At 44.4% G+C, this 27,030-nt stretch overlaps 1 protein-coding gene across 2 annotated transcripts in view; it reads right to left on the bottom strand.

Annotated features, from left to right (window-relative positions):
* Positions 1–25,178, bottom strand: part of csnk2a2b (casein kinase 2, alpha prime polypeptide b) — a 95,137-nt gene extending 69,959 nt beyond the window's left edge. Inside the window, exons 1-2 of one of the 2 annotated variants that reach the window (XM_085991064.1) lie at positions 24,567–25,178; positions 2,623–2,734 (exon numbers count right to left, since the gene is read on the bottom strand). In XM_085991064.1, coding sequence (XP_085847190.1) covers positions 2,623–2,734; positions 24,567–24,670 — 216 coding nt within the window. In that variant the 5' untranslated portion in view covers positions 24,671–25,178. The remainder of the gene's footprint in view (positions 1–2,622; positions 2,735–24,566) is intronic. The other variant, XM_085991063.1, reaches the window with a different exon arrangement.
* Between the last annotated feature and the right edge of the window lie 1,852 nt (positions 25,179–27,030).

A 27,030-nucleotide genomic window follows, 5' to 3' on the forward strand; every position in this document is an offset into this window, starting at 1 on the left:
GAGCAAGGGGAGAAATATTAATACCTAAAGAGGGCATCTTACCCTAAAAGGGGAAACACAGCTGTTCACCTGAACATATATTGCTGTGGCATTACTCTCAGGTAGTCTGGGGTTTAAAGCACTAACCTGGCCTGTCCCTTTAAGGCCTCTACTCAGATACTCTCTGTGGGGAAGTGGTCTAAGGAGGCCTCAAGGTCAATTAAACCCTAATTATTGCTGTTAGATGTTTCTCCAGATTAACAGTTGCTTGGTTCCTCACATTATCTCAACAATTGGGATAATAGTTGGGTTTCTGTATCCTTTTGGGTTTTTTTTAAAGATTATATTCAGTTGTGATTTAATGGCATTTTATACAAAGTGTGATGGTGGGATCGTGATGCCTGAAGTGTAATAGATGTTCCCAAAACTTTTGTACAAACAGATGGCTGACTTTCTGCCAGTTTTGATAAAGCATTTAAGTACCTGTCTTAAGCAAAGACAGCATACATTAGCAACATTGCTTAACTGAATCACAGCCTGGTTAACTAAATCACAGCCTCACAACTGGTTGCCATCTAGTTACGCTACATTTATTGCAGACAGCAGTTATTTGGGAATATTGGATTGAACTCCAATTTTATTTCATTTTACACAAGTCGCAAGCTTTTCCTGCTGACGTTGCCTTGAGGGCAATATAATAAGCAAATTTGATAACCTGTCAAAACACAAGTAAAATGTTGCCAAAATGCCCCATTTTTCTTCTACATTCTAACCAAGAGATTTGAAGAATTGATTTAGTTGGGAAAATTAAAATCCTTCAAATTCTGCAACGAATCCTTCCTTTCTCGTCATATTTCTCGCCTACACTTGACATTTTGGTGTCGTTATAGACACATCTCCTGTGGAGCTGCTTCAATTAAATCAGGCACTTCTAAAATCCAAGAGATCACACGGTGACTTCAACTCACAGATGAAAAGCCAGAAAATGCCAAGAAAACAAAAATGAAAAGGATACTACACCAATGTCAGGTTACCAGTTCATTACATTTTGACTAATCAAAAATAAACAGCGTTACCTTTTCCCTATGATCTTTCATTTAATTGTTAACCCAATCACTAGAATCTTTAATAACAGAAAACGCTGGAAAAACTCAGCAGGCCAGGCAACATCCGTGGAGAGAGAAAGAGAGTCACTAGAATCTTTAAATGGTTCAGTGCTTTGCCAATTTACAGGGCTGCCCGTGGAGATCTCAATTAACCTGCTACACTACATGCAGTGCTACCCAATGGCACTTCATATTTGTCCTGCATCCCAGAATTTCTTTTTTTAAAACCCTTCTCCTGAAGGAGGCGACTGTTCGCTGTGGGATGGCTCCATGGGTAGCTGACGCTCTCCAGTATCCAACTGGCCCTCAGTCATGTGAGCCTTCACAGTGACCGTCAACAGGCTAAACACTGAGAGAAGAAAGCATCAGAACCAAGCTCAATCTTGTCCTCACCCAGAGTGCACACAATATGCAGTGCAAACCATGGCAATTTCCCCCCTCTCTAGCTCAGGCCAGTCATGGTGCCCTTTACTGACCCATGAGCTGAAATCAGCTAACTCAACATCAAAAGGGGATCAAACTCCAGAAAATCTTAACCATTTTTACCTTCTGCTGTCCCCACTTTTTTCAACAATAGCTAGTGGGCAGAAACACCAAGCTCAGGTTTTATTTTTATGACTTTTGTGGGTTTTTAATCTAGTCATGACGAGGAATGCTGGGGAATTAAATACTTTCCAGAAGGCCAGTGTCGTTGCCAACCACTCCCAGGTCATGTACAGCATGGTTAAATGCAGAATAAAGCTCCCTTTACTCTGGCCCAACAATATGCCTCTGCCAAAACTTCAAAAGAGAATCCACTACTGATTCAGTGTGACCTGTTATGATTCACATACCAGCCATCTTATGGCTTTTGACTGAGATAACCAATTTAAAGTCAATTTGTTCCAAACTAAGGAGTTTTGTGCTGTGGGGCTCATACTCACTGTGAACTGAATTGCCACTGCCCAAGTTCATTCCAAATAAAATTACAACCAGGAGGTGTTTATCCTATCAGTCTGGGTTAGATTGGGGCCCAGGCCTCCGAGTTAAAACACTCAGCACCACCCAGTCTCTGAAGCTGGGGTTATAAATCCGTGTAGATTGTTAGATCAAAGCAAGTCTGAGGTGGGAAGGAATTTAACAGCGTTAGGGGAATTATGAGAGAAGAGATTGTGAGATAAGTCTCAATTTGAACAGTGAAAAAGCACACAGGGCAGTGTTTGTTACTTAGCATAACCAGAATAGCGTTGGTTATACAGAGAGGATAGAGCCGAGAGTCAGAAGGCTGGAGGAGATTGCAGGGATAGGACAGGGTCAGGCTACAGAGGGATTTGAAGGCAAGAAGTTTAAATTTAATACACTAGGGAACAGGGAGCCAGTGCAGGTCAGCAGGGGTAGGGGGCGAGCTGAACTGGATACGAGCGACAAGTGAGGTAGCAGCAGATGAAAAATGATCCAGAAGTATTCACACCGTGCATAATACTGACAGTAATGCATGATTGACCCTACATGCAAAGGACAGTACATGAGAAGCTGAACAGTAAAAGCTGATACTCACTTTCAGTATTTTGACTACTGTTTTTTCATTGTTTGTTATGTTAATAGCTTCGAATACTTCACTGTATTTCCCACGGCCAAGTTTTCGCACCAACTGGTAATCATCCTGGTTACTGTGGCAAAGCAAAAGGGTAAACAGGTTTTATTCTTTGAATGCCTGCAATATGCTGTGCATTTCTGTCAATCCCCACTCATGATTGATTAGTCAAACCTAACAAGCCTCAGTGCTCAGCAACTAACAACCTACATGCGTGTTTTACAAGCTGCACTCTCCATCCTTCCCCCAAAGTGTGCAACACTTTCTACATCATTGGTACTGCTTCCATTCCCACAAGGCACACAGTATCAATTAGTTAACGCCCTGCTCCAAACACACAAGGCACTCCCTGCATCAGTTCTCTTTCTGCACCATACAGATTCATACCTAAAGTAACTCCACTATAGGTACTGCAGTAATGAAGTATAGCTGGCATTTGTCACAAAGTAAATAGTGTACTGGTGAGAGTGTGCAATAGTTCAGAAAAGATCTGAAGTGTGTGATACATGTACATCATAATGCATATTTGGCTCTACATAGAAATTACAACACGGGAACAGGCCATTTGACCCAACCAGCCCATGTCAATATTTACCCCCACCCCCCACGTGAGCAAATAATTCTAGTCAAATTTACCTGCCCTGTTCCTATTTTCCTTTATCCCATTTTCCTTCATCCACCTATCCAATCTAACCTCGAATGTTGACATAGTTTGTACCTCAACTATTAACGCTGGAAGTGAATTCCACAGAAACTTGCATCTGTGGCCCTTCAACTACTGGAAACTGTCTGCCTTGTCTCATCCTTTCTGGTTCTAGGCAGCATCCATTAACTACACCATGCTTGAAAGAAAACTTACACAACTGGCACTCTCCACCTCTCCCCACCACCTTGGGCAAACGCATGCCCTCTTTACATTAAAGTACTTGTGGTGGAGTTAACTTGCCATGCCCAAAGATACTCACATTGTGCAATTACTTGAGGATTCAGTCTCAGAAATGTGAGGTACTTCCTGCAGTAGGCCATAGCTCCAATGCATTGATAGATATAGTGCTCATGGATGGCAGAGCACCTTTTCAGTTTCAATGATAGAAAACAGACCCATTTGCCCCTGAAACAGTGTCCAGTGTAAGAAGGCAAAAATCCTTCCTTTCTATTGCACCTCTGGGTTTCTGCTGATCCAATGATGGTGGCAAGTGTACATTTCAAACAACTATCTCCTGCCTACATGTAGCCATCAACTTCTGAAACTTCAGTAGTACACTGGGATGGCATGTTGGGAGTGCCAAAATCCTCGACCATGCAGTGGGTACACTCTTGATCTGACCTGTACTCTCAAGTCCAGGGTTCACAATACTTCACTTCTGCATAGCAGGGAAGGAGAGAAATCTGAGAGAGTTACAGGTCTCGCAGAACATTATCTCCCAGCTAGGGAAATAATTACAGTATTAAAGTAAAACAGTCTGCCTATTAAAATTAAACCCAATGATGGCATATTCAGATGTATTAAACCATCAGGAAGCAGACTGCAGTTCTGTTTTGACATTTTGCACAGTAACAGATGGGTACAGTGCTGAGCAAACCCCAGCTTGTATGGATTTGATGTACAAACCTTGTACCTGTTCCTATTTAAGTTTCTCTAAAAACAAAATTTAGTATCAGCTAACATTCTGGAGAGCACGATCTTGAGTGAAGCCATTTTGAGTGGAGATGGCAGAATGTAGGAATGCATGGTCTTAATGTAAACCCAAACAGCCCACACTCCAATGAAAGGGTCCCAGTACATTAATAAGGCGGTGTAGAATGGTGCATTTATACGAGGCTGGGAGCCACAGTATTGTTCACAGTCAGACGGTACATCATTTTTACTGCCTGGATCCAATTGTATTACACCATACACGAGCCACTCTCCCTGCAGAGAGAACAAGGGCAGGAACATCATTCACATTGACCTACAACACCTTTCAAACCAGGTGCAGCACCAGACTGGAGTTATACTCCATCTGGCATCAGACCCAATTGATGTGAGGGTGTATAGCCCCTCCAGGAGGGACTCACGCCACTGGCCTCTGGAGTCAGGTCAGGAAAGCAGACCACAGCAGTGCTAAAGTAGCAGTAAAAATGAACACAAGAGGCTCTCCAAGAACAAATCTCCTCTGATACAGAACAATGCATGTTTACTTCAGAGGAGTCTGCACTGAGTCTGTCAGTGCAGATTCCTGGAAGAGTTCATTTGGCTCCTAAAGAAAATTCTGCTTTTAAAGTCCTAAAGATGTTTGTTCAGATTCCCAAAAATTTGGAGGAAGCTTTTGATCCTTTTTGGCTCCATACAGCTCTGACCAAATCAGTTTTTTTTTTAAACACAGAACGTGTCTGTTGGTGTAAATCCATCTATACTATAATTAAAAAGAAAGGAAAGAAAGAGATGTATTTATATGCGTCTTTCACGACCTCAGGATATCCCAAAGCGCTTTACAGCCAATGAAGTACTTTTGAAGTGGAGTCACTGTTGAAATGTGGGAAACACGGCAACCAATTTGCGCACAGCAAGGTCCCACAAACTGCAATGTGATAATGACCAGATAATCTGTTTTTATATGCTAGTTGAGGGATAAATATTGACTAGAATATTGGGGAGAATTCCCCTGCTCTTCTTCAAAATCGAGCCATGGGATCTTTTACATCCACCTGAGGGGGCAGGCGGGGGCCTCGGTTTAACATCTCATCTGAAAGACGGCACCTCAGACAGTGCAGCACTCCCTCAGTACTGCACTGAAGAGTCAGCCTAGATTTTTTGCTCAAGGACTTGAACCCACAACCTTCTGACTCAGAGGCGAGAAGGCTACCACCTAATAATTTAAAAAATTGCAGTGTCACTTTTGAACCAGTTTATTGGGCAATATTAAACGTGTGGTCATGATGTTCCTTTCAAACAATCTCATTGGCCAATAGCAATCGTGACCTTTGTGATTGTTGAATGTCATTTTGGCACCCACTTACTGGTCAGCACATTTACGTAACAGGCTTTCTAGCATTGGACAATAGCAACCATTCTTGGCATCACTTTCAAGTGATCTCATTGGTCCTTAGTAATCGTGATGGTTAGACTGGTCTGTTTTTAACAGACTGAGCTATGGACCAGCAGGGATTCAACAGGTTTCAGTTTGTAATGCAATAGCCCAAATCTTGCTGAAAAAGTAACGGCGAGTTCACAACGCACGCTGTTATTAATGCACAAATCGGCCAGCAAGTTCAGGGGAAGAGGTGGTACAGCGCGAGTTGTGAATTGCCACATGTTGGTCAATTTATTCCACTCCGCTGTTTGCCTAGCACAAATGGCAGCTCACCCTCAACCTCCCCGTTATTTTAAAGAACTTGCTGGATCTGCACATTAAACTCGAATTAAACTTGCTGTAACAAGTTAGAGCTGGTACATAACAATGAATGAAAGTACCCTTTAATGACATGATAATTGTTAATGCAATAACAACCAACCTTTCTGGCCCAGAAAAAGAACTATTTAAACTGTTGAGTCCCATTCCTGCATGTAGCAAATTCTTCTTTGAGATTTAAAAAATTTAAACTTAATTTTCTAACTTTTCCTTTCGGTCTTTTTTCCCCCTCCCCCACTTAATCCAATCTTTCTTTCCCTCTCTTTATATCTCTTTCTATACCTGATTTGACTCTAATTCACCCTCCTTCTCAGTTGTTCCTATGTTTCTTTCTCAATCCTTACATTTAATTTGTTATGGAGATACACTGTTGCTCCCGTCATTCACTGAAATCCCAGATGTCCTTTGCTCTCGCCACGCCATTATCAGCTTGCACTTCCAGCAACTTATAGGGAAATATTTTTGAGCTGAAGGGTGCAGGAAAATGTCTAACTAACGGCACACATCGCAAGATGCTCCACTCCAGCAGGTTTTGAGCCAATGACAACCTGTGCAAACACATCCAAATGCAAAATTCAGGAGCCATTAAAACTTAGGTCCATAATAAACCTCACTGTTAGTATTGTAAGCTCTATTTCCCATGGTCAGGAATCCTTATCATTTGATAATAAAATTTGGTAAATAAAATTAGAGAGTTAAATGCGTGGCTCAAAGACTGGTGTGGGAGAAATGGGTTTTGCTTCTTGGGACACTGGCATCAGTACTGGGACAGGAGAGAGCTGTTCCGTTGGGACAGACTTCACTTGGCCAGTGCTGGGACTAGAATCCTGGCAAATTGAATAACTAGGGCTGTAGAGAGGGCTTTAAACTAATTAGTAGGGGGGAGGTTTTAAGAGAGCGAAAAATAAAAATGACAGCGGAGAAGGCAATAGAGCAAGGTAGCAGTGGGGGAATTAAAAACCAGAGCGTGTCAGGAAGGGACAGAATGTATAATGATAAAGGTAAAGTAGTAAAAGGGGTAAAAGCAGGAATAAATTGTCAGAAAACATATTTGAAAGTTCTTTATCTGAATGCACGCAGCATTCGTAACAAAATAGACGAGTTGATAGTACAAATAACTACACATGGGTATGATCTGGTGGCCATTACAGAAACATGGCTGCAAGATGATCATGACTGGGAACTAAACATATAAGGGTATTTGACAATTAGGAAGGACAGACAGGAAGGAAAGGGAGGTGGGGTTGCTATGTTAATCAAGGATGGAATCACTGCAATAGTCAGAAATGATATTGGGTCAAAGGATCGGGATAGTGAAACAGTTTGGGTGGAGATAAGGAATAATAAGGGGTAAAAGTCACTAGTGGGCGTAGTCTATAGGCCTCCTAACAGTGGCAACTCTGTTGGTCGGAGTATAAATCAGGAAATAGTTGGGGGCTTGTAATAAGGGAACAGCTATAATCATGGGGGATTTTAACTTTCATATTGACTGGACTAATCAAATTGGGCATGGCAGCCTTGAGGAAGAGTTCATAGTGTGTATTAGGGACGGGTTCCTTGAGCAGTATGTAACTGAACCAACCAGGGGGCAGGCAATCTTAGATCCGGTCCTGTGTAATGAGACAGGATCAATAAAAAATGTCCTAGTAAAGGATCCCCTTGGAATGAGTGACCATAATATGGTTGAATTCCAAATTCAGTTTGAGGGCGAGAGAGTTGGATCTCAAACCAGCGTACTGAGCTTAAATAAAGGAGACTATGAAGGTATGAGAGTAGAATTGACTAAAATGGACGGGGAAAACAGATTAAAGTGTAAGACGGTACAAGAGCAGTGGTCTACATTCAAGGAGATATTTCACATCTTTCAAGATAAATATATTCCACTGAGGAAAAAGGGGAGTAAAAGAAAAGACAGCCATCCGTGGCTTAGTAAAGTAATAAAGGATAGTATCCGACTGAAAACAAGGGCATATAAATAGTAGCCAAATCTAGTGGGAGGATAGAAGATTGGTAAGCATTTAAAAGCCAGCAAACAATAACTAAAAGATTAATTAAGGGAAGATAGATTATGAAAGTAAACTAGCAAAAAATATAAAAACAGATAGCAAGAGTTTCTACAGCTATATAAAAAGAAAAAGGGTGGCTAAAGTAAACGTTGGTCCCTTAGAGGATGAAACCGGGAAACTAGTGGTGGGGAACATGGAGATGGCAAAGATGCTGAACAAATATTTTGTATCAGTCTTTACAGTAGAGGACACTAAAAATATCCCAACACTGGACAAACAGGGGGCAATGGGGGGGGGGAGGAGCCAAACACGATTAAAATCACTAAGGGAATGGTACTCGGTAAAATAATGGGTCTTAAGGCGGGTAAATCCACCGAACCTGGTGGCCTACATCCTAGGGTCTTGAGAGAAGTGGCGGTAGGGATTGTGGATGCATTGGTGATTATTTTCCAAAACTCCCTGGACTCAGGAAAGGTCCCGGCAGATTGGAAAACTGCTAATGTAACACCCTTATATTTAAGAAGGGAAGTAGACAAAAAGCTGGAAACTATAGGCCAGTTAGCCTAACATCTGTGGTTGGTAAAATGTTGGAGTCCATTATTAAGGAAACGGTAACAGAGCATTTGGATAAACATTATTTAATAGGACAGAATCAGCATGGTTTTATGAAAGGGAAGTCATGTTTGACAATTTTGCTCGAATTCTTTGAGGACGTAACATATAGGGTGGATAAAGGGGAACCAGTGGATGTAGTGTATTTGGACTTCCAAAAGGCATTTGACAAGGTTCCCCACAAAAGATTACTGATCAAGATAAAAAAAAATCACAGGATTGGGGGTAATATACTGGCATGGGTGGAAGATTGGCTATCTAACAGAAAACAAAGAGTTGGGATAAATGGTTCGTTCTCGGGCTGGCAATCGGTAACTAGTGGTGTTCCGCAGGGGTCAGTGCTGGGACCCCAACTCTTTACAATCTATATTAACGATTTGGAGGAAGGGACCGAGTGCAACATATCCAAGTTTGCCGACGATACAAAGATGGGAGGGAAAGCAGTGAGTGAGGAGGACATAAAAAACCTGCAAAAGGACATAGACAGGCTAAGTGAGTGGGCAGAGATTTGGCAGATGGAATATAATATTGGAAAGTGTGAGGTTATGCACTTTGGCAGAAAAAATCAAAGAGCAAGTTATTATCTAAATGGAGAGAAACTGCAAAGTGCTACAGTACAAAGGGATCTGGGGGTCCTGGTGCATGAAACACAAAAAGTTAGTATGCAGGTGCAGCAGGTGATCAGGAAGGCCAATGGAATCTTGGCTTTTATTGCAAGGGGGATGGAGTATAAAAACAGGGAAGTCTTGCAGCAGTTATACAGGGTATTGGTGAGGCCACACCTGGAATACTGCGTGCAGTTTTGGTTTCCATATTTAAGAAAAGATATACTTGCTCTCGAGGCGGTTCAGAGAAGGTTCACTCGGTTGATTCCGGAGATGAGGGGGTTGACGTATGAGGAAAGGTTGAGTAGGTTGGGCCTCTACTCATTGGAGTTCAGAAGAATGAGGGGCGATCTTATCGAAACATATAAGATTGTGAGGGGGCTTGATCGGGTGGATGCGGTGAGGATGTTTCCACTGATGGGTGAGACTAGAACTAGGGGGCATAATCTTAGAATAAGGGGCTGCCCTTTCAAAACTGAGATGAGGAGAAACTTCTTCACTCAGAGGGTAGTAAATCTATGGAATTTGCTACCCCAGAGAGCTGCGGAAGCTGCAACATTAAATAAATTTTAAACGGAGATAGACAGTTTCCTAGCTGATAAGGGAATTAGGGGTTATGGGGAGAGGGCAGGGAAGTGGACGCGAGTCTAGATTCAGATCAGCCATGATCCTATTGAATGGCGGAGCAGGCCCAAGGGGCTATATGGCCTACTCCTGCTCCTACTACTTCTTTCTTATGTTCTTATGAGGTCAGTCTGCTAAGTGTTTCCAGGCAAACAATTGCTGTTCCTGCATCAGTACTAATCTTACTGTGACATCACTACCCTCCAAGGTGACTTAGGTAGAATGTGAGCTGGGAATTGTATTAGAGAACAAAAGAGAAAGCAACCACAGCAGGGATAATAGGAGACTGAGGATGGACAGATCGACAGGCCTGAACAACAGGGAGCTTGGGGTATAGCACAGGGTGACAGTACAGCCCAGCCATCCTCAGACCTGCAAGCAAGGCCGTGGCTGTGCACTTCATAAGTGTAAAATGAAGTAGCTAGAGCTTGCTAGCCAAATACACCAGCTTACTGCACATTGCAACTTTACCTTTTAAAGCCCTGATGTTTGAGGTGAGTGCACATCCCTCACTATACTTACTTTGACAATGAAGTTCATCTTTAAACAGAAACCAGAGGGGCTCCTCCATGCATTCTTGGAGAATCTTAACAGTAGACCATAAACATTACACACTTAGTCTCAATGCTGGAAAGCACTGCCTTGTTTAGCACTAAGGCACACATATCAGATGTGAGCTCAGGCAACAGTTAGAGCACCACAATGACCACTAAGCCCTTGGACTAGTAAGTAGAGGAAAAATATCAGATATGCACTTCTGATTGCTATTCAGTGACCCCCTACTCAAAGATCCACAAATGGATCGGACTCAGATTATGCCTTCGACTGTTGAAGTGCCCATCAACGTTCACTGTCCAGGCTCACACATGAATGGCCCTTTGGAGGCTGGATTCTAGAACTGCTGGCACCCAATAACCACAACCCAGTATCAGGCAGGGCCTTCATGAGGATGGCAGAAAATTGAGGGGAACAAAAAACCTGTGGGCTGTGTACAGATTGTTGGTTGTGCTGTTACAATATTAGCTATTCTTTTGCTTCCATTGGGAACAGTATGTTTGGAATGTCTCCATTCTGTTTACAGAATAATTTAACAAATACTCCTTAGGAAATGGGGGGGATGGGGAGAAAAAACATGCACCAGACCATGAATATTCCAGTCTCGATACTGGAAACTAGTTCTGCCCCACTAAACCATGGGTGCTCATTTCCAAGTCCTTGAAGCATGCAATAGGCAGCAATAATGTCAAAGTAAGTATGCGGACTCCTTGTACTATACGGTACTAACCCTGTCAAAGGTCTTTAAGAGGCTGGATGGTGCTGCGAGTTGGTGCACTGTCCAATGGGACCAGCAAGCATCAGACCAACACAAAGTGAATTTGGGTCAGTCTCAACTAAGGTACTTGCAGAGGCCCTCATGACAAGACTACCCACAATTTGGAATAGATCTGCAGTCTCAAAGCTCCCACATTAGTTTAGTAGTGAAATGCACCGTACAGCACCATTAACGTAGTAAAACATATTTTTGTCTTAATCGCTGAGCTCAAGACAATAGCACTCCTGTGGTCTAATATGGCCATAAAATGAAATCCTAGGGTTACCTATCTCTTCTATTTTACCACTTAGCATGTGGAAGATAAACAACTTTCATTTATATAGCATCCTCAACGTAGTAAAACATCTCAGGGCGCTTCACAAGGCCATAATCAGACAAAAATTGACACCAAGCCAAAGGAGAAGATATTAGGGCAGGTGACTAAAAGCTTGGACAAGGGAGGTAGGTTTTAAGGAGGGTCTTAAAGGAGGAGAGGTGGAGGGGTTTAGGGAGGAAATTCCAGAGCTTAGGGCCTAGATGGTTGAAGGCACGGCCGCCAATGGTGGGACAAAGGAGATACACGAGGCCAAAGTTGGAGGAATGCACAGTTCTGAGGGTTGTAGAGCTGGAGCAGGTTACATAGATAGGGAGGGGTGAGGCCATGGAAGGATTTGAACATGAGGATGAGAATTTTAAAAATCAAGACATTGGTAGATCGGAAGCCAATGTAGGTTAGCGAGCACAGGACGATGCGAGGGGGGGGGGGGGGGGACTTGGTACAGGGTAGGATGTTGTGGATGAGTTCAAGTTTATGGAGGGTGGAAGATGGGAGGCCAGTTAGAATAGCCTAACACTCAGCCTAGACTCATACTTGACAGATTTGGCAGAGGAACCAGAGGACTCATGATGCCAGTGGAAAAGGGGCACAAGTGTGCACCGTCACCAGAGGAGAGAAACGATGGGAAAACTGGAAGAAAAAAAATGAATTTTCAATCTAATTGAGAAGCTGTGAAATGATTGGTAGGGAAAATGTAAACGTTCACAAAGGGGCAATGCAGAGGGGGCTTTATCCTGCAGACACTAATGTGTTGCTAGTGTTTCGTTAATCAGCACCAACATCCTTTGTCTGGTAAGCACAAGAAGATATGCTTTTTAATAAACTTCTTAGCCTGGTCTGGGGACTGCAATTGGCTCAGAGTCAACTTGCAAAACGCAAATATCCTGTACCTCTTAATTAAAAGAACTCAGCAAGTGTCAACAAAGCTGCATCCCATCACTCCATGGCACAGAGTAAGCCACATGCTCCCTGTCCTCTGCCAATTACTAACGGGTGCAGGTTAGTTGCAGGATAAAGGCCCCCTCTGGATTGCCCCCAAAAATGCCCCTTGTTTCCTTTTACCCTACCAAACATTCCATTGCTTCCCAATGAGATTGCACATCAATTTTATTTAATCCCAATTTTCCCTGCTTTTCTCCTATCTCCCAAAAGTATGAACTAGGGTGCCGGCCCAGTCCTTTTGCCTTTCCCCGGCAGCCCAGCTGAGATAGAGAAATCCAGTGAACAAGTATAGCAAACACACCTAGTAGCCTAGGATATCTGTGAGGTCAGCAAATTTCTGTCCGTCTGTGGTAGGACATACCAAATGTATGAGCACAATGTCTTGCAAATTCTGCTTTCCATATATTTTTCTGTACTTGTTAGCTTATTAATGTGTTATTTCTGTATGCTTATATTAAAAAATAACTTTTTGCACTAATAACACTGTTTTCCTTTGGGTAACTAACATTGTCTTTCAGAAGCTTGGGCAGGACTGTGCCAATAGTTGCAACAATCCCCCATACTGAAATGTTTGAGAACTACTATTGCTGTCACTTACTACCTATTGCGCCCATCCAAAGACTCTTCATTTTAATCAGAACAGTAAACCCTTATCTGCAGACATTGTCTCCAAGAACCTACCCTTTTTGTTGGTACTTATTGCAAGGCATCTGACAACAAGTGTCATTGGAGCAGGAGATTGCATCACACCCACCCTCGGTACAGCTGCTCAGCAGAGTCTTCTGCAGTTGTACTTTCAGAGCTAGGAACTCTGGGGATTATTCTGCACTCATTTTATAAACTCTCTCAAGGGAGTTCTCTGTTGATCAGAGTGCAGTCTTGAGACTCCCTTGCAAACTACAGAACTGTGAAGCATCAGTCAAGACTCCCTCGTATGCCAAGAATTGCAAAGTGAGCCACGTTTAAGCTGATTGTCATCGACCTGAAACATTAACTCTGTTTCTCTCCATAGATGCTGTCTGACTTGCTGAGCGATTGCATCATTTTCTGTTTTTACTGCCTTTAAGCAGTTCTTGGTGTGTAAAGGGAGTTTTTAACTGCAACATGAAACAGAGAATTCACTCAACTTTAAAAAAGTACCTAAGAAAATTTAATTGTGCCTCATTGCTCTAGTACTCAACTCACTCATCTTAGCATTAAGGTTGCATGTCCCTGATGTCTGTCCCCATTACCCAACATGGCTCACTCAAACTGAGGGTTTTAGCCCCATTCAAGAGGCTTAACTACATAATCTAGACTGGCATTCCAGTGCAGTATGGACAACTTGTTGTAGAAACATAGAAGATAGGAGCAGGAGTAGGCCATTCGGCCCCTCGAGCCTGCTCCGCCATTCAATGAGATCATGGCTGATCATCCAAATTCAGTACCCTGTTCCTGGCTTCTCTCCATATCCCTTGATCCCTTTAGCCTTAAGAAATATATCCAACTCCTTCTTGAATATATTTAATGAATTGGCCTCTACTGCCTTCTGTGGTAGAGAATTCCACAGGTTCACCACTCTCTGGGTGAAGAAATTCCTCCTCATCTCTGTCCTAAATGGCTTACCCCTTATCCTTAGACTGTGACCCCTGGCCCTGGACTCCCCAACCATCGGGAACATCCTTCCAGCATCTAGTCTGTCCAGTCCTGTTAGAATTTTAAAAGTTTCGATGAGATCCCCTCTCATTCTTTTAAACTCCAGCGAGTACAAGCCCAATCGACCCAATCTCTCCTCATACATCATTCCTGCCATCCCAGGTATCAGCCGGGTGAATCTTCGCTGCACTTCTTCCATGGCAAGAACATCCTTCCTCAGATCAGGCGACCAAAACTGCACACAATACTCAAGGTGTGGTCTCACCAAGGCCCTGTACAACTGCAGCAAGACATCCTTGTTCCTGTACTCACTCACTACAAAGGCCAACATACCATTTGCCTTCTTAACCGCCTGCTGCACCTGCATGCTTACTTTCAGCGACTGGTGCACAAGGACACTCAGGTCTCGTTGCACTTCCCCTTCTCCCAATCTATTGCCATTATTAAGCTAATAATCTGCCTTCCTGTTTTTGACACCAAAGTGGATAACCTCGCATTTATCCACGTTATATTGCATCTGCCATGCTTCTGCCCAATCACCCAACCTGTCCAAATCATACTGGAGTTTCTCGGCATCCTCCTCACAACACACACGCCCACCCAGCTTTGTGTCGTCTGCAAACTTGGAGATATTACATCTAGTTCCCTCGTCCAGATCATTAATATATATTGTGAACAGCTGGGGTCCAAGGACCGATCCCTGCGGTACCCCACTAGTCACTGACTGCCACTCGGAAAAAGAGCCGTTTATTCCAACTCTTTGCTTTCTGTCTGCCAACCAGTTCTCTATCCAAGTCAATACCTTGACCACAATCCCATGTGCCTTAATTTTACACGCTAATCTCTTATGCGGCACCATATCGAAAGCCTTTTGAAAATCCAAATACACCACATCCACCGGTTCTCCCTTATCTACTTTACCAGTTACATCCTCAAAAAATTCCAGTAGATTAGTCAAGCACGATTTACCTTTTGTAAATCCATGTTGACTTTGTCCGATCCGGTCACTTTCTTCCAAGTGCTCTGCTATTACATCCTTTATAATAATGGACTCTAGCATTTTCCCCACTACCGATCTGTAATTCCCCGCTTTCTCTCTACCACCCTTTTTGAACAGTGGGGTAACATTAGCTACCTGCCAATCCATGGGTACTGTTCCAGAGTCTATAGAATTTTGGAAGCTGACCAGTAATGCATCTACTATTTCTAGGGCAACTTCCTTAAGTACCCTAGGATGTAGATTATCAGGCCCTGGGGATTTATCGGCCCTCAATCCCATCCATTTCCCTACAAATACTGATTTCTATCAGTTCCTCCCTTTCATTAGACCCTATGTTCCCCGACATCTTTGGGAGGTTATTTGTGTCCTCCTTTGTGAAGACAGAACCAAAGTATGTATTTAATTGGTCTGACATTTCTTTGTTCCCCATTATAAATTCCCCTGATTCTGACTGCAAGGGACCTACGCTTGACTTCACCAATCTTTTTCTCTTCACATATCTATAATAAAAGCTTTTGTCAGTTTTTATGTTCCCTGCAAGCTTACTCTCATACTCTATTTTCCCCCTCTTAATTAATCCCTTTGTCCTCCTTTGTTGAATCCTAAACTGCTCCCAATCCTCAGGTTTACTGCTTTTTCTGGCCAATTTGTATGTCCTCTCCTTGGATCTTATGCTATCCCTAATTTCCCTTGTTAGCCACGGTTGAGTCACTTTTTTGTTTTATTTTTATGCCAAACTGGGATGAACAACTTCTGTAGTTCATCCATTCGGTCTTTGAATGTTTGCCATTGCCTATCCACCGTCAACCCTTTGAGTGCCATTCCCCAATCAATCCTACCCAACTCGCTCCTCAGACCATCATACTTTCCTTTATTTAAATTGAGGACCCTAGTTTCTGAGTCAACTACTTCATTCTCCATCTTAATGAAGAATTCGATCATATTATGATCGCTCCGACCCAAGGGGCCTCGTACAACAAGATTGCTAATTAATCCTTTCTCGTTACATAATACCCAGTCTAAGATGGCCTGATCTCTGGTTGGTTCCTCGACATATTGGTCCAGGAAACCATCCCGTAAACACTCCAGGAATTCCTCCTCCACAGTATTGTTACTAATTTGGTTAACCCAATCTATATGTAGACTGAAGTCACCCATGATGACGGCTGTGCCCTTATTGCACGCTTCTTTAATTTCCCTTTTAATGCCATCCCCAACCTCCGCCTTACTGTTTGGAGGTCTATATTTCACTCCCACTAATGTTTTTTTCCCCTTAGTATTTCTCAATTCTACCCATACAGATTCCACCTCATCAGAGCTAATATCCTTCATTACAATTGTGTTAATCCCTTCTTTAACCAGTAATGCTACCCCTCCTCCCTTTCCTTTTTGCCTATCTTTCCTGAATATCGAATACCCCTGGATGTTGAGTTCCAAGTCTTGGCCGTCCTTGAGCCATGTTTCCGTAATCCCAACCAAATCATATTCGTTTACCTCTATTTGCGCAGCCAATTCATCCACCTTATTACAAATGCTCCTCGCATTAAGACACAAAGCCTTCAGGCTTGTTTTTTTAACGCTCTTAGACCTATTAGAATTATTATTTACTGTGGCCACATTTGATTTAAACCGTTGATTTCTCTGACTGCCACTTTTGTTTTTCTCCTTCCTATCTTTTGCTTTTATCCTTGTTTTCCTTTCCTCTGTCTCCCTGCTCAGGTTCCCAACCCCCTTCCATTTTAGTTTAAGCCCTCCCCCACAGCACTAGCAAACACTCCCCCTAGGACATCGGTTCCAGCCCTGCCCAGGTGCAGACCGTCCGGTTTGAACTGGTCCCACCTCCCCCAGAACCGGTTCCAATGTCCCAGGAACTTGAATCCCTCCCCTTGGCACCATTCCTCTAGCCACGTATTCATCTGAAGTATCCTTCTATTTCTACTCTGACTAGCACGTGGCACTGGTAGCAATCCTGAGATTGGCCATTGATCTTTTGGCTCTTGACAGCACATTGCTGACACAGAATGGCGTTTACCTTTATAACATTCACTTCTTGTCAAAAAGTAATGCATTGTGTAAAGTACTTTTGAGATATTTCAACACGAAAACTGCTGTATAAATGCAAGTTTGTAATTTTTTTTATTCGTTCATGGGATGCAGCTGTCGCTGGCAAGGCCAACATTTATTGCCCATCCCTAATTGCCCTTAAGAAGGTGGTGATGAGCTGCCTTCTTGAACCGCTGCAGCCCACGTGGTGAAGGTACTCCCACAGTGCTGTTAAGGAGGGAGTTCCAGAATTTTGACCTAGCGACGATGAAGGATCGACGATAATACTTCCAAGTCAGGCTGGTGCGTGACTTGGAGAGGAACTGGGAGGTGATGGTGTTCACATGCGCCTGCTGCCCTTGTCCTTCTAGGTGGTAGAGGTCGGGGGTTTGGGAGGTGTTGCCAAAAAAGCCTTGGCGAGTTGCTGCAGTGCATCTTGTAGATGGTACACACTGCAGACACGGTGCGCTGGTGGTGGAGAGAGTGAATGTTTAAAGTGGTGGATGGGGTCCCAATCAAGCAGACTGCTTTATTTTGGATGGTGTCGAACTTCTTGAATGTTGTTGGAGCTGCATTCATCTTGGCAAGTGAAGAGTATTCCATCACACTCCTTACTTGTACCTTGTAGATGGTGGAAAGGCTTTGGGGAGTCAGGAGGTGAGACACTCGCCACAGAATACCCAGCCTCTGACCTGCTCTTGTTGCCACAGTATTTATGTGGCTGGTCCAGTTAAGTTGCTGGTCAATGGTGATCCCCCAAGATAGTGATGGTGGGGGATTTGGCGATAGTAATGCCGTTGAATGTCATGGGGCAGTGGTTAGATAAGGTGGTTTAAATAAAGGAAACAACGATGGTATGAGGCGCGAGTTGGGTAGGATTGATTGGGGAATGTCACTCAAAGGGTTGACGGTGGATAGGCAATGGCAAACATTCAAAGATCGCATGGATGAACTACAGAATTTGTTCATCCCAGTTTGGCATAAAAATAAAACAAAAAAGGTGACTCAACCGTGGCTAACAAGGGAAATTAGAGATAGCATAAGATCCAAGGAGAGGACATATAAATTGGCCAGAAAAAGCAGTAAACCTGAGGATTGGGAGCAGTTTAGGATTCAACAAAGGAGGACAAAGGGATTAATTAAGAGGGGGAAAATAGAGTATGAGAGTAAGCTTGCAGGGAACATAAAAACTGACTGTAAAAGCTTTTATAGATATGTGAAGAAAAAGATTGGTGAAGTCAAGCGTAGGTCCCTTGCAGTCAGAATCAGGGGAATTTATAATGGGGAACAAAGAAATGGCAGACCAATTAAATACATACTTTGGTTCTGTCTTCACAAAGGAGGACACAAATAACCTCCCAGAGATGTCGGGGAACATAGGGTCTAATGAAAGGGAGGAACAGATAGAAATCAGTATTTGTAGGGAAATGGTGTTAGAGAAATTGACGGGATTGAAGGCCGATAAATCCCCAGGGCCTGATAATCTACATCCTAGGGTACTTAAGGAAGTGGCCCTAGAAATAGTAGGTGCATTGCTGGTCATCTTCCAAAATTCGATAATCTCTGGAACAGCACCCATGGATTGGCGGGTAGCTAATGTTACCCCACTGTTCAAAAAAGGTGGTAGAGAGAATACGGGGAATTACAGACCGGTAAGCCCGACATCGGTAGTGGGGAAAATGCTAGAGTCCATTATATATAAAAGATGTAATAGCAGAGCACTTGGAAAACGGTGACTGGATCGGACAAACATAGACATAGAAGATAGGAGCAGGAGTAGGCCATTCGGCCCTTCGAGCCTGCTCCGCCATTCAACGAGATCATGGCTGATCATCCAAACCCTAGCACCCGGTCCCTATACTGACAGCCATCCCACCCAAGCCCTATCCTATCCCCGTAACCCCACGTATTTAATCCCCCCTAACACTAAGGGCCAATTTTTATCATGGCCAATCAACCTAACCCGCACATCTTTGGACTGTGGGAAGAAACCGGAGCACCCGGAGGAAACCCACGCAAACACGGGGAGAATGTGCAAACTCCACACAGACAGTCACCCGAGGCCGGATTTGAACCCGGGTCCCTGGCGCTGTGAGGCAACAGTGCTAACCACTATGCCACTGTGCTGCCCAAAGTCAACATGGATTTACAAAAGGTAAATCGTGCTTGACTAATCTACTGGAATTTTTTGAGGATGTAACTGGTAAATTAGATAAGGGAGAACCAGTGGATGTGGTGTATTTGGACTTTCAAAAGGCTTTCGATAAGGTCCCGCATAAGAGATTAGCGTGTAAAGTTAAGGCACATGGGATTGGGGGCAAGGTATCGACTTGGATAGAGAACTGGTTGGCAGACAGAAAGCAAAGAGTTGGGATAAACGGCTCTTTTTCCGAGTGGCAGTCAGTGACTAGTGGGGTACCGCAGGGATCGGTCCTTGGACCCCAGCTATTCACAATATATATTAATGATCTGGACGAGGGAACTAGATGCAATATCTCCAAGTTTGCAGACGACACAAAGCTGGGTGGCCGTGTGGGCTGTGAGGAGGATGCCGAGAAACTCCAGTATGATTCGGACAGGTTGGGTGATTGGGCAGAAGCATGGCAGATGCAATATAATGTGGATAAATGCGAGGTTATCCACTTTGGTGTCAAAAACAAGGCAGCAGATTATTATCTGAATGGCAATAGATTGGGAGAAGGGAAAGTGCAACGAGACCTGGGCGTCCTTGTGCACCAGTCGCTGAAGGTAAGCATGCAGGTGCAGCAGGCGGTTAAGAAGGCAAATGGTATGTTGGCTTTGTAGCGAGAGGGTTTGAGTACAGGAACAAGGATGTCTTGCTGCAGTTGTACAGGGCCTTGGTGAGACCACATCTTGAGTATTGTGTGCAGTTTTGGTCGCCTTATCCGAGGAAGGATGTTCTTGCCATGGAAGGAGTTCAGCGAAGATTCACCAGGCTGATACCTGGGATGGCAGGAATGACGTATGAGGAGAGATTGGGTCGATTGGGCTTGTACTCGCTGGAGTTTAGAAGAATGAGAGGGGATCTCATTGAAACTTATAAAATTCTAACAGGACTAGACAGACTAGATGCTGGAAGGATGTTCCCGATGGTCGGGGAGTCCAGAACCAGGGGTCACAGTCTAAGGATAAGGGGTAAGCCATTTAGGACAGAGATGAGGAGGAATTTCTTCACCCAGAGTGGTGAACCTGTGGAATTCTCTACCACAGAAGGCAGTAGAGGCCAATTCATTAAATATATTCAAGAAGGAGTTGGATATATTTCTAAAGGCTAAAGGGATCAAGGGATATGGGGAGACAGCAGGGACAGGGTACTGAATTTGGATGATCAGCCATGATCGCATTGAATGGCGGAGCAGGCTCAAGGGACCAAATGGCCTACTCCTGCTATCTTCTATGTTTCTATGTTAGACGCTTGCTGGTTCAGAGATAGTCATTGCCTGGCACTTGTGTGGCGCGAATGTTACCTGCCCAAGCCTGAATGTCACGCAGGTCTTGCTGCATGCAGGCATGGACTGACTGCTTCATTATGAGGAGTTACAAATGGCACTGAACACGGTGTAGTCATCAGCGAACAGCTCCACTTCTGACCCTATGATGGAGGGAAGGTCATTGATGAAGCAGCTGATGGTTGGGCCTAGGACACTGCCCTGAGGAACTCCTGCAGCGATGTCCTGGGGCTGAAATGATTGACCTCCAACAGCCACAACCATCTTCCTTTGTGCTAGGTATGACTCCACCCAGTGGAGAGTTCCTCCGCCACCAATTCCCATTGACTTCAGTTTTACTAGGGCTCCTTGACACCACACTCCATCAAATGCTGCCTTGATGTCAAGGACAGTCACTCTCACCTCACCACTGGAATTCAGCTGTTTTGTCCATGTTTGAACCAAGACTGTAATGACTGTAATGAAGTCTGGAGCCGAGTGGCCCTGGCAGAACCCCAAACTGGACATCAATGAGCAGGTTAACTTGGCAAATTATTACAAACATTTATCACTGAGTAAAATTCCTTCTAATATATCTCTCTTATAAAATTACATTATCAATTTAAATTTTTGTTTCCTGGTTTTACTTTCCTGGGATATTATGATGAAATGTACCTCAGCAACCTATAGCATTTAATATTTCATATTCCTTGATCAGGTACCTCTCCCCGAACTTTCTCTCTAGACGACAGAACTTGAGGTTCTCCAATCTTTCCTCATAACTACTCCCCTCTACACACCAGTGAAATGTCATTGGCTTTCCATTTGCTTGTTTTAAATGAAATGGTGTCTGCTGTTCCTAAACAACCTGACGATCATATGATCACAAAGATAATTACAAAAAAGGGAGGTCATTTGGCCCATCTAGCTCATCCTTCGACAGTCACAGTGCCACCAATAGAGCACCCAACTGCCTCTTAAATGATTTCAGAGTTTTTGCCTCCACTTTGTGTGAAAGCGCTTCCTGACAATAGTCCAGAATTTGTCTTTTACTAGTTTGTATCTTTTCGCCTCATCCTAGAGTTGCGGTTTAACTTGCGCTCCAGATTAACCTTTTCTATTCCACTTAGTATCTTGGACACCCTTTAACAGAACCTGCTCAATCACCTCCTTTGAAGCCTTAAGATTACAAGTTTTTTCTAAATTTTCCTAGCGACAGTCCACTGACACTAGGGATCAGCCTCATGCTCCTTTCACTACACTGATTTCAGGCCTTGGATTCAGGTCCTTGCGACTTGATGGACAGAACTGAATGCCACACACCATGTACAGACTGACCCAATCACTTTGCCATTTCATCAGGTTTATACTGTACTGATCTGGTAATACAGCCCAGGATTCTGCTTGCTTTGTTGCTTGCTACTCTGCATGACTGGACATGGTGTGTTGAGTCTACTATTACTCCCAGGTCTCTAAGTTTCTCGCTTAGCCAGTTCATCAGCATTTATTCAATAAGTATATCTCCTATTTTATTTTTTCCTCAGTATGCAATACATTGCACTCCTGCTACAAAATGGGCAAAATGCACCCACATCTGCACCAGTTGCTAACTGGCTACCAGGAGGTCACAAGTGGAGAAGTAACTGACTTCGGCTCACTGCCTCACCTTGACAGTGGGGCTGAGAAGTGAAGTAAATCAAACGCACTATGCTATTGAAGCACAAATCCTCCATCCCAAAGCAACTTTATAGAAAACTGGTCCAAGGTGCTTCACAGGAGGTGCAAGGAAAAGCAGACAGAACAAAAGGAGGATAAGAGGTAGGTTTTAAGGATGGTCAAAGGAGGAGAGGGCGGTGGAGAGGTAGAGGGGTTTAGAAAGGAAATTCCAGAGAATGGGACCTAAAGGGCTGAAAGCATGATTACCAATTATGGTGAAAAGGAAGGCTGAGAGATTGAAGAAAAGGTAGAGCTAGGTGTCATTAGCATGCAGAACCTGTCCATGTTTCCTCTCCCCCAAACAGTATCCTGTCCTTAGATTTTTATTTTTTTCTCAATTTTCTTTCTCTCCCCTCCTGCCCCAAAAGCCTTGACTCCCTTCTCTCGGTAGGCATTTTAAACAGATATGGACAGTCAAGTATTCAAATTTCAGACATTCACACCTATCCAACATTTGCCTACATTCTACAAGAAGGTTTTACCGAAAGATTTATGGATCCTCTCGCTCTTTCCAAATAGATATTTGCAAACAGACACAAGAACCCTTTAGTTAGGTATGTGCACCAATATATTCAAATCTCAAGTCACTGTCAGGCTAATGTTTGTATAGATCAACGTACCCTGATGCCAGACAATCTGGATAAGGGATATGCATTCTGTGCACGCACAGTTCTGTGTCCAAGGTGCCTGTGTGTGCAAAGGCAACATGAATGGCGCCTGAGGCTACTGAGAACCTAGCTATGTTTCATAGCAACTGGGCACACATTTTGACCATGTGAGGACCATGTTTTTGTTTCACTTCAGTGGAAATGGGTGCCTCGATCTTAAAATTTAGAACATGAGGGAAACAAATTACTTTAAAGGCGCTATATATGTTGTTGTTGTCATAAATACTTAAATCCTCACCTGATGCAACCCTGCAACACCTTGGATACTTTTGGATTATGCAGTTAGACTCGGCAGTCAACCTTGTTTGAATTCCTGTCTTACCCTAGCCCCGCTATAATTTTTTTCTCTTTACTGTCAATGTTACGGCAGCAAGTCATGCCACACATTTTTTAAATCACCTGACAAGAACAGCTTGTTCTTATAAAAATTCTGACACTAAAGCAAATGCTCTCCACAAAAACATAAAAAATATACAAGTGTGACCTCACACAAGAGTGTGTGTTAATGAAAAATAACTATCAGGTTGTTAGCAAAAAAAATGTTTTGGTCAGCATGGTGTCTAGCATGCATGGAAACCAGTCACCATGCTTAACAATTTCCAAACCAAGTTTTTCAGATATCTACGTAAGTAGTTTTGGTTTACCCAACGTGGAGTCCATAACCTTTCCCAGTAGGGACATGTCATGCTTACCTAGGACCAAGTATTTAGGCAGAGATTGGCAAGAGCCTAAGCATAAAGACCTCGATCACAAAGGGCTTTCTGCTGTTTGTCCAGTTAGAAATACCCTATTTGTTGCATCATTGACTTGTTGGATTATATAGAGGCACATGGGAAGAATCCCAGTCCTAGTGACAGGTCTAATCTCCCAGGTCTCATCAGTGAGCCAAGCTAGCAGGTCAATCATCAACAGTGCTCTGAAGTACTAGCTCAGGTTTCATATTAGTGAAACTGCCAAGAGGATCCACTCGGTTCTAATCTTATATTGGCTATTCGCCTAAATGCTGCCAATGTAAGAAATCAAATGGCATCCCAAATAGCTTGAGCAATAGTTTGTAACCCAAATAGTGGTCTCTTTTTAGAACATGATAAAGTTTAGAAGACGGTAGTGGTTCGATTCACTTTCATTCCATTAACGATTGCAAAAACAAGTGGTGGCACCAGCGGACTGATGCGGACTTCTGATGTGGGACAGTTCACAACAAAGGACTGAAAATCATATGATACATCAGGTTTATTAAGAAATTATCTGCAGTTCATTACTCAAGAGGCTCTAACAATTAGACATTTACTGCATATAATCAGCCAGTTAGAGGCAATTTCTATAGGGAATATATTTCTACAAAGATTATTTTAGTGTATATTTCTAAATATCTATATATATATTTTATATATATTTATATGCAGCCACCCGGCACCTATCTATATATATACACTATATATATTCTACACATCCACATTCCTATTATGCTATGTATATTTCCATTAATTAATCCACCCTTTTAGATATATATGTGAATTCAAATCATACATTAACTTCATTACTATAATGTGTGCGTCTCTCTTACCCCCACTCAGGAACGTGCGACTCGTAGTCCCAGTACTCGCGGGGTTTCAGGCTGTTTACTTCGGCGTACACTCGGGCCCTGCTCCCGGTAGCCGGACCCGGCATGGCAGAGCCAGGGCTCAGCTCTGGGATAAAGGGGCGAAATCCCCAGCGGGAGACCGCGGGGGTGAGAGAGAGGCCGCACCGCCACCTGACACACCGACTATCAGGAGCCAGGCCCGGCCGCAACCCACGCAGCACCGCCCGGGATAACTTCAGCAAGGGGGACCGGGGAGCCAGTGAGGGTTTCCCCGGGGCGGGGAGGGTGGGAAAGGCCCAGGCAACGAGAGCGGGCCCCGGGCGGGGAAGGTGGGCAAGGCCGGGGCAACGAGAGCAGGGGGAGGGTCACACAACGGAGCGGGCCGGGGCCGAAGTCAACGATGCCGAGCCTGGGTCCCCAGAGCGTGGCCCGCGGCGGAAGAAACTGCCCCGCCGGGTGCGGAACCAGCCCCAAGAAACCGGTCTCAAGCCTGGTCTGTCAGCGAGAAGAGACCGAGTGCAGCGGCTGACGGACGCCGGCATCAGCGGCCCCTAGCGGCGCCTGCGAGACACGCCGGTTACAGACTCCAGTGGCAGCGGCGACTGAGACATACGCCGACTACAGACTCCAGTGGCAGCGGCCCCTAGCGGCGCCTGAGAGACACGCCGACTACAGACTCCAGTGGCAGCGGCCCCTAGCGGCGACTGAGACACACGCCGACTCCAGTGGCAACGGCCCCTAGCGGCGCCTGGTGGACACGCCGGCTACAGACTCCTGCGGCAGCGGCCTTTAGCGGCGCCTAAGAGTCAAGCCGGCTACAGACTCCAGCGGCAGCGGCCCCTAGCGGCGCCTGAGACACACGCCAGCTAGAGACTCCAGAGGCAGCGGTCCCTAGCGGCATCTGAACAGAGTGCGGGCGGCAGTGACCGCTGGCGCTCAGCCTGAAGGATACAATGCCTCTTTTCCTCGATTTAACAGCACTTGGGACAGATTCCAACAAAAGTCCCCCTTAATGACACAGAACAGGCACCATTTCCATTTTTGAGCTCATCCAAAACTCTGCTGTCAGTATCCTGACTCGCACCAAGTCCATTTCACCCATCACCCCTGTGCTCGCTGAGCTACATTGGCTACTGGTTCAGCAACGCCTCAAATTTAAATTCTCATCCTTGTGTTCAAATCCCCCCAGGCCTCGCCCCTGCCTACCTCTGTAACCTCCTCCAGTCCTACAACCCTCCGAGATCTCTGTGCTCCTCCAATTCTGGACTCTTGCTCACCTCGATTTTCATCACCCTACCTTCAGCTGCCTAGTCCCTAAGTTCTGGAATTCCTTCCCTAAATCTCTCCGCCTCTCTCTCCTTTAAGGTGCTCATTAAAACCCGCCTCTTTGACCAAGCTTTTGGCCACCTGTCCTAATATCTCCTCATGTGGCTCAATGTCAAATTTATAATGCTCCTGTGAAACGCCATGGGACTTTCTACTAACGAATTATAAATTCCTATGTCCATTTTACAATGGAATCGGCCTATATAAACTTGTCAAACTGTAATTAAACCAATCCCCATGGAGATACTGCAGCATCACCACTGGTGGGAGGTTAATTACAGCTGATAAGTTTATTTAGGCAGCAGCAGAATTGTATTCCACCAAAATCTGTAACCTCATGGCCCGGCATATGCCTCGCTCTACCATTACCACCAAGCCAGGGGACCAACCCTGGTTCAACAAGGAGTGTAGAAGAGCATGCCAGGAGCAGCACCACGCGTACCTAAAAATGAGGTGCCAAACTGGGGAAGCTGCAACACAGGACTACATGCATGCTAAAAAGCAGAAGCAGCATGCTATAGACAGAGCTAAGCGATCCCACAATCAACGGATCACATCAAAGCTCTGCCATCCTGCCACATCCAGTCGTGAATGGTGGTGGACCATTAAACAACTAACGGGAGGAGGAGGCTTGAAGAATATGCCCATCCTCAATTATGGTGGAGCCCAGCACGTGAGTGCAAAAGACAAGGCTGAAGCGTTTGCAACCAGAAGTGCCGAGTGGATGATTCATATCGGCCTACTACTGAGGTCCCCACCATCACAGAAGCCAGTCTCCAGCCAATTCGAATCACTCCACGTGATATCAAGGAACGGCTCAGCGCACTGGATACAGCAAAGGCTGTGGGCCCCGACAACATCCCGGCTATCGTGCTGAAGACTTGTGCTCCAGAACTAGCCATGCCTCTAGCCAAGCTGTTCCAGTACAGCTACAACACTTGCATCTATCCAACAATGTGGAAAACTGTCCAGGTATGTCCTGTCCACAAAAAGCAGGACAATTCCAATCCGGCCAATTACCGCCTCATCAGTCTACTCTCAATCATCAGCAAAGTGATGGAAGGTGTCATCGAAAGTGCTATCAAGCGGCACTTACTCAGCAATAACCTGCTCACTGATG

The sequence above is a fragment of the Somniosus microcephalus genome, chromosome 6 (assembly GCF_052327205.1).
Source record: "Somniosus microcephalus isolate GS21.2 chromosome 6, FLI_Smic_1.0, whole genome shotgun sequence".
Lineage (NCBI taxonomy): Eukaryota > Metazoa > Chordata > Chondrichthyes > Squaliformes > Somniosidae > Somniosus > Somniosus microcephalus.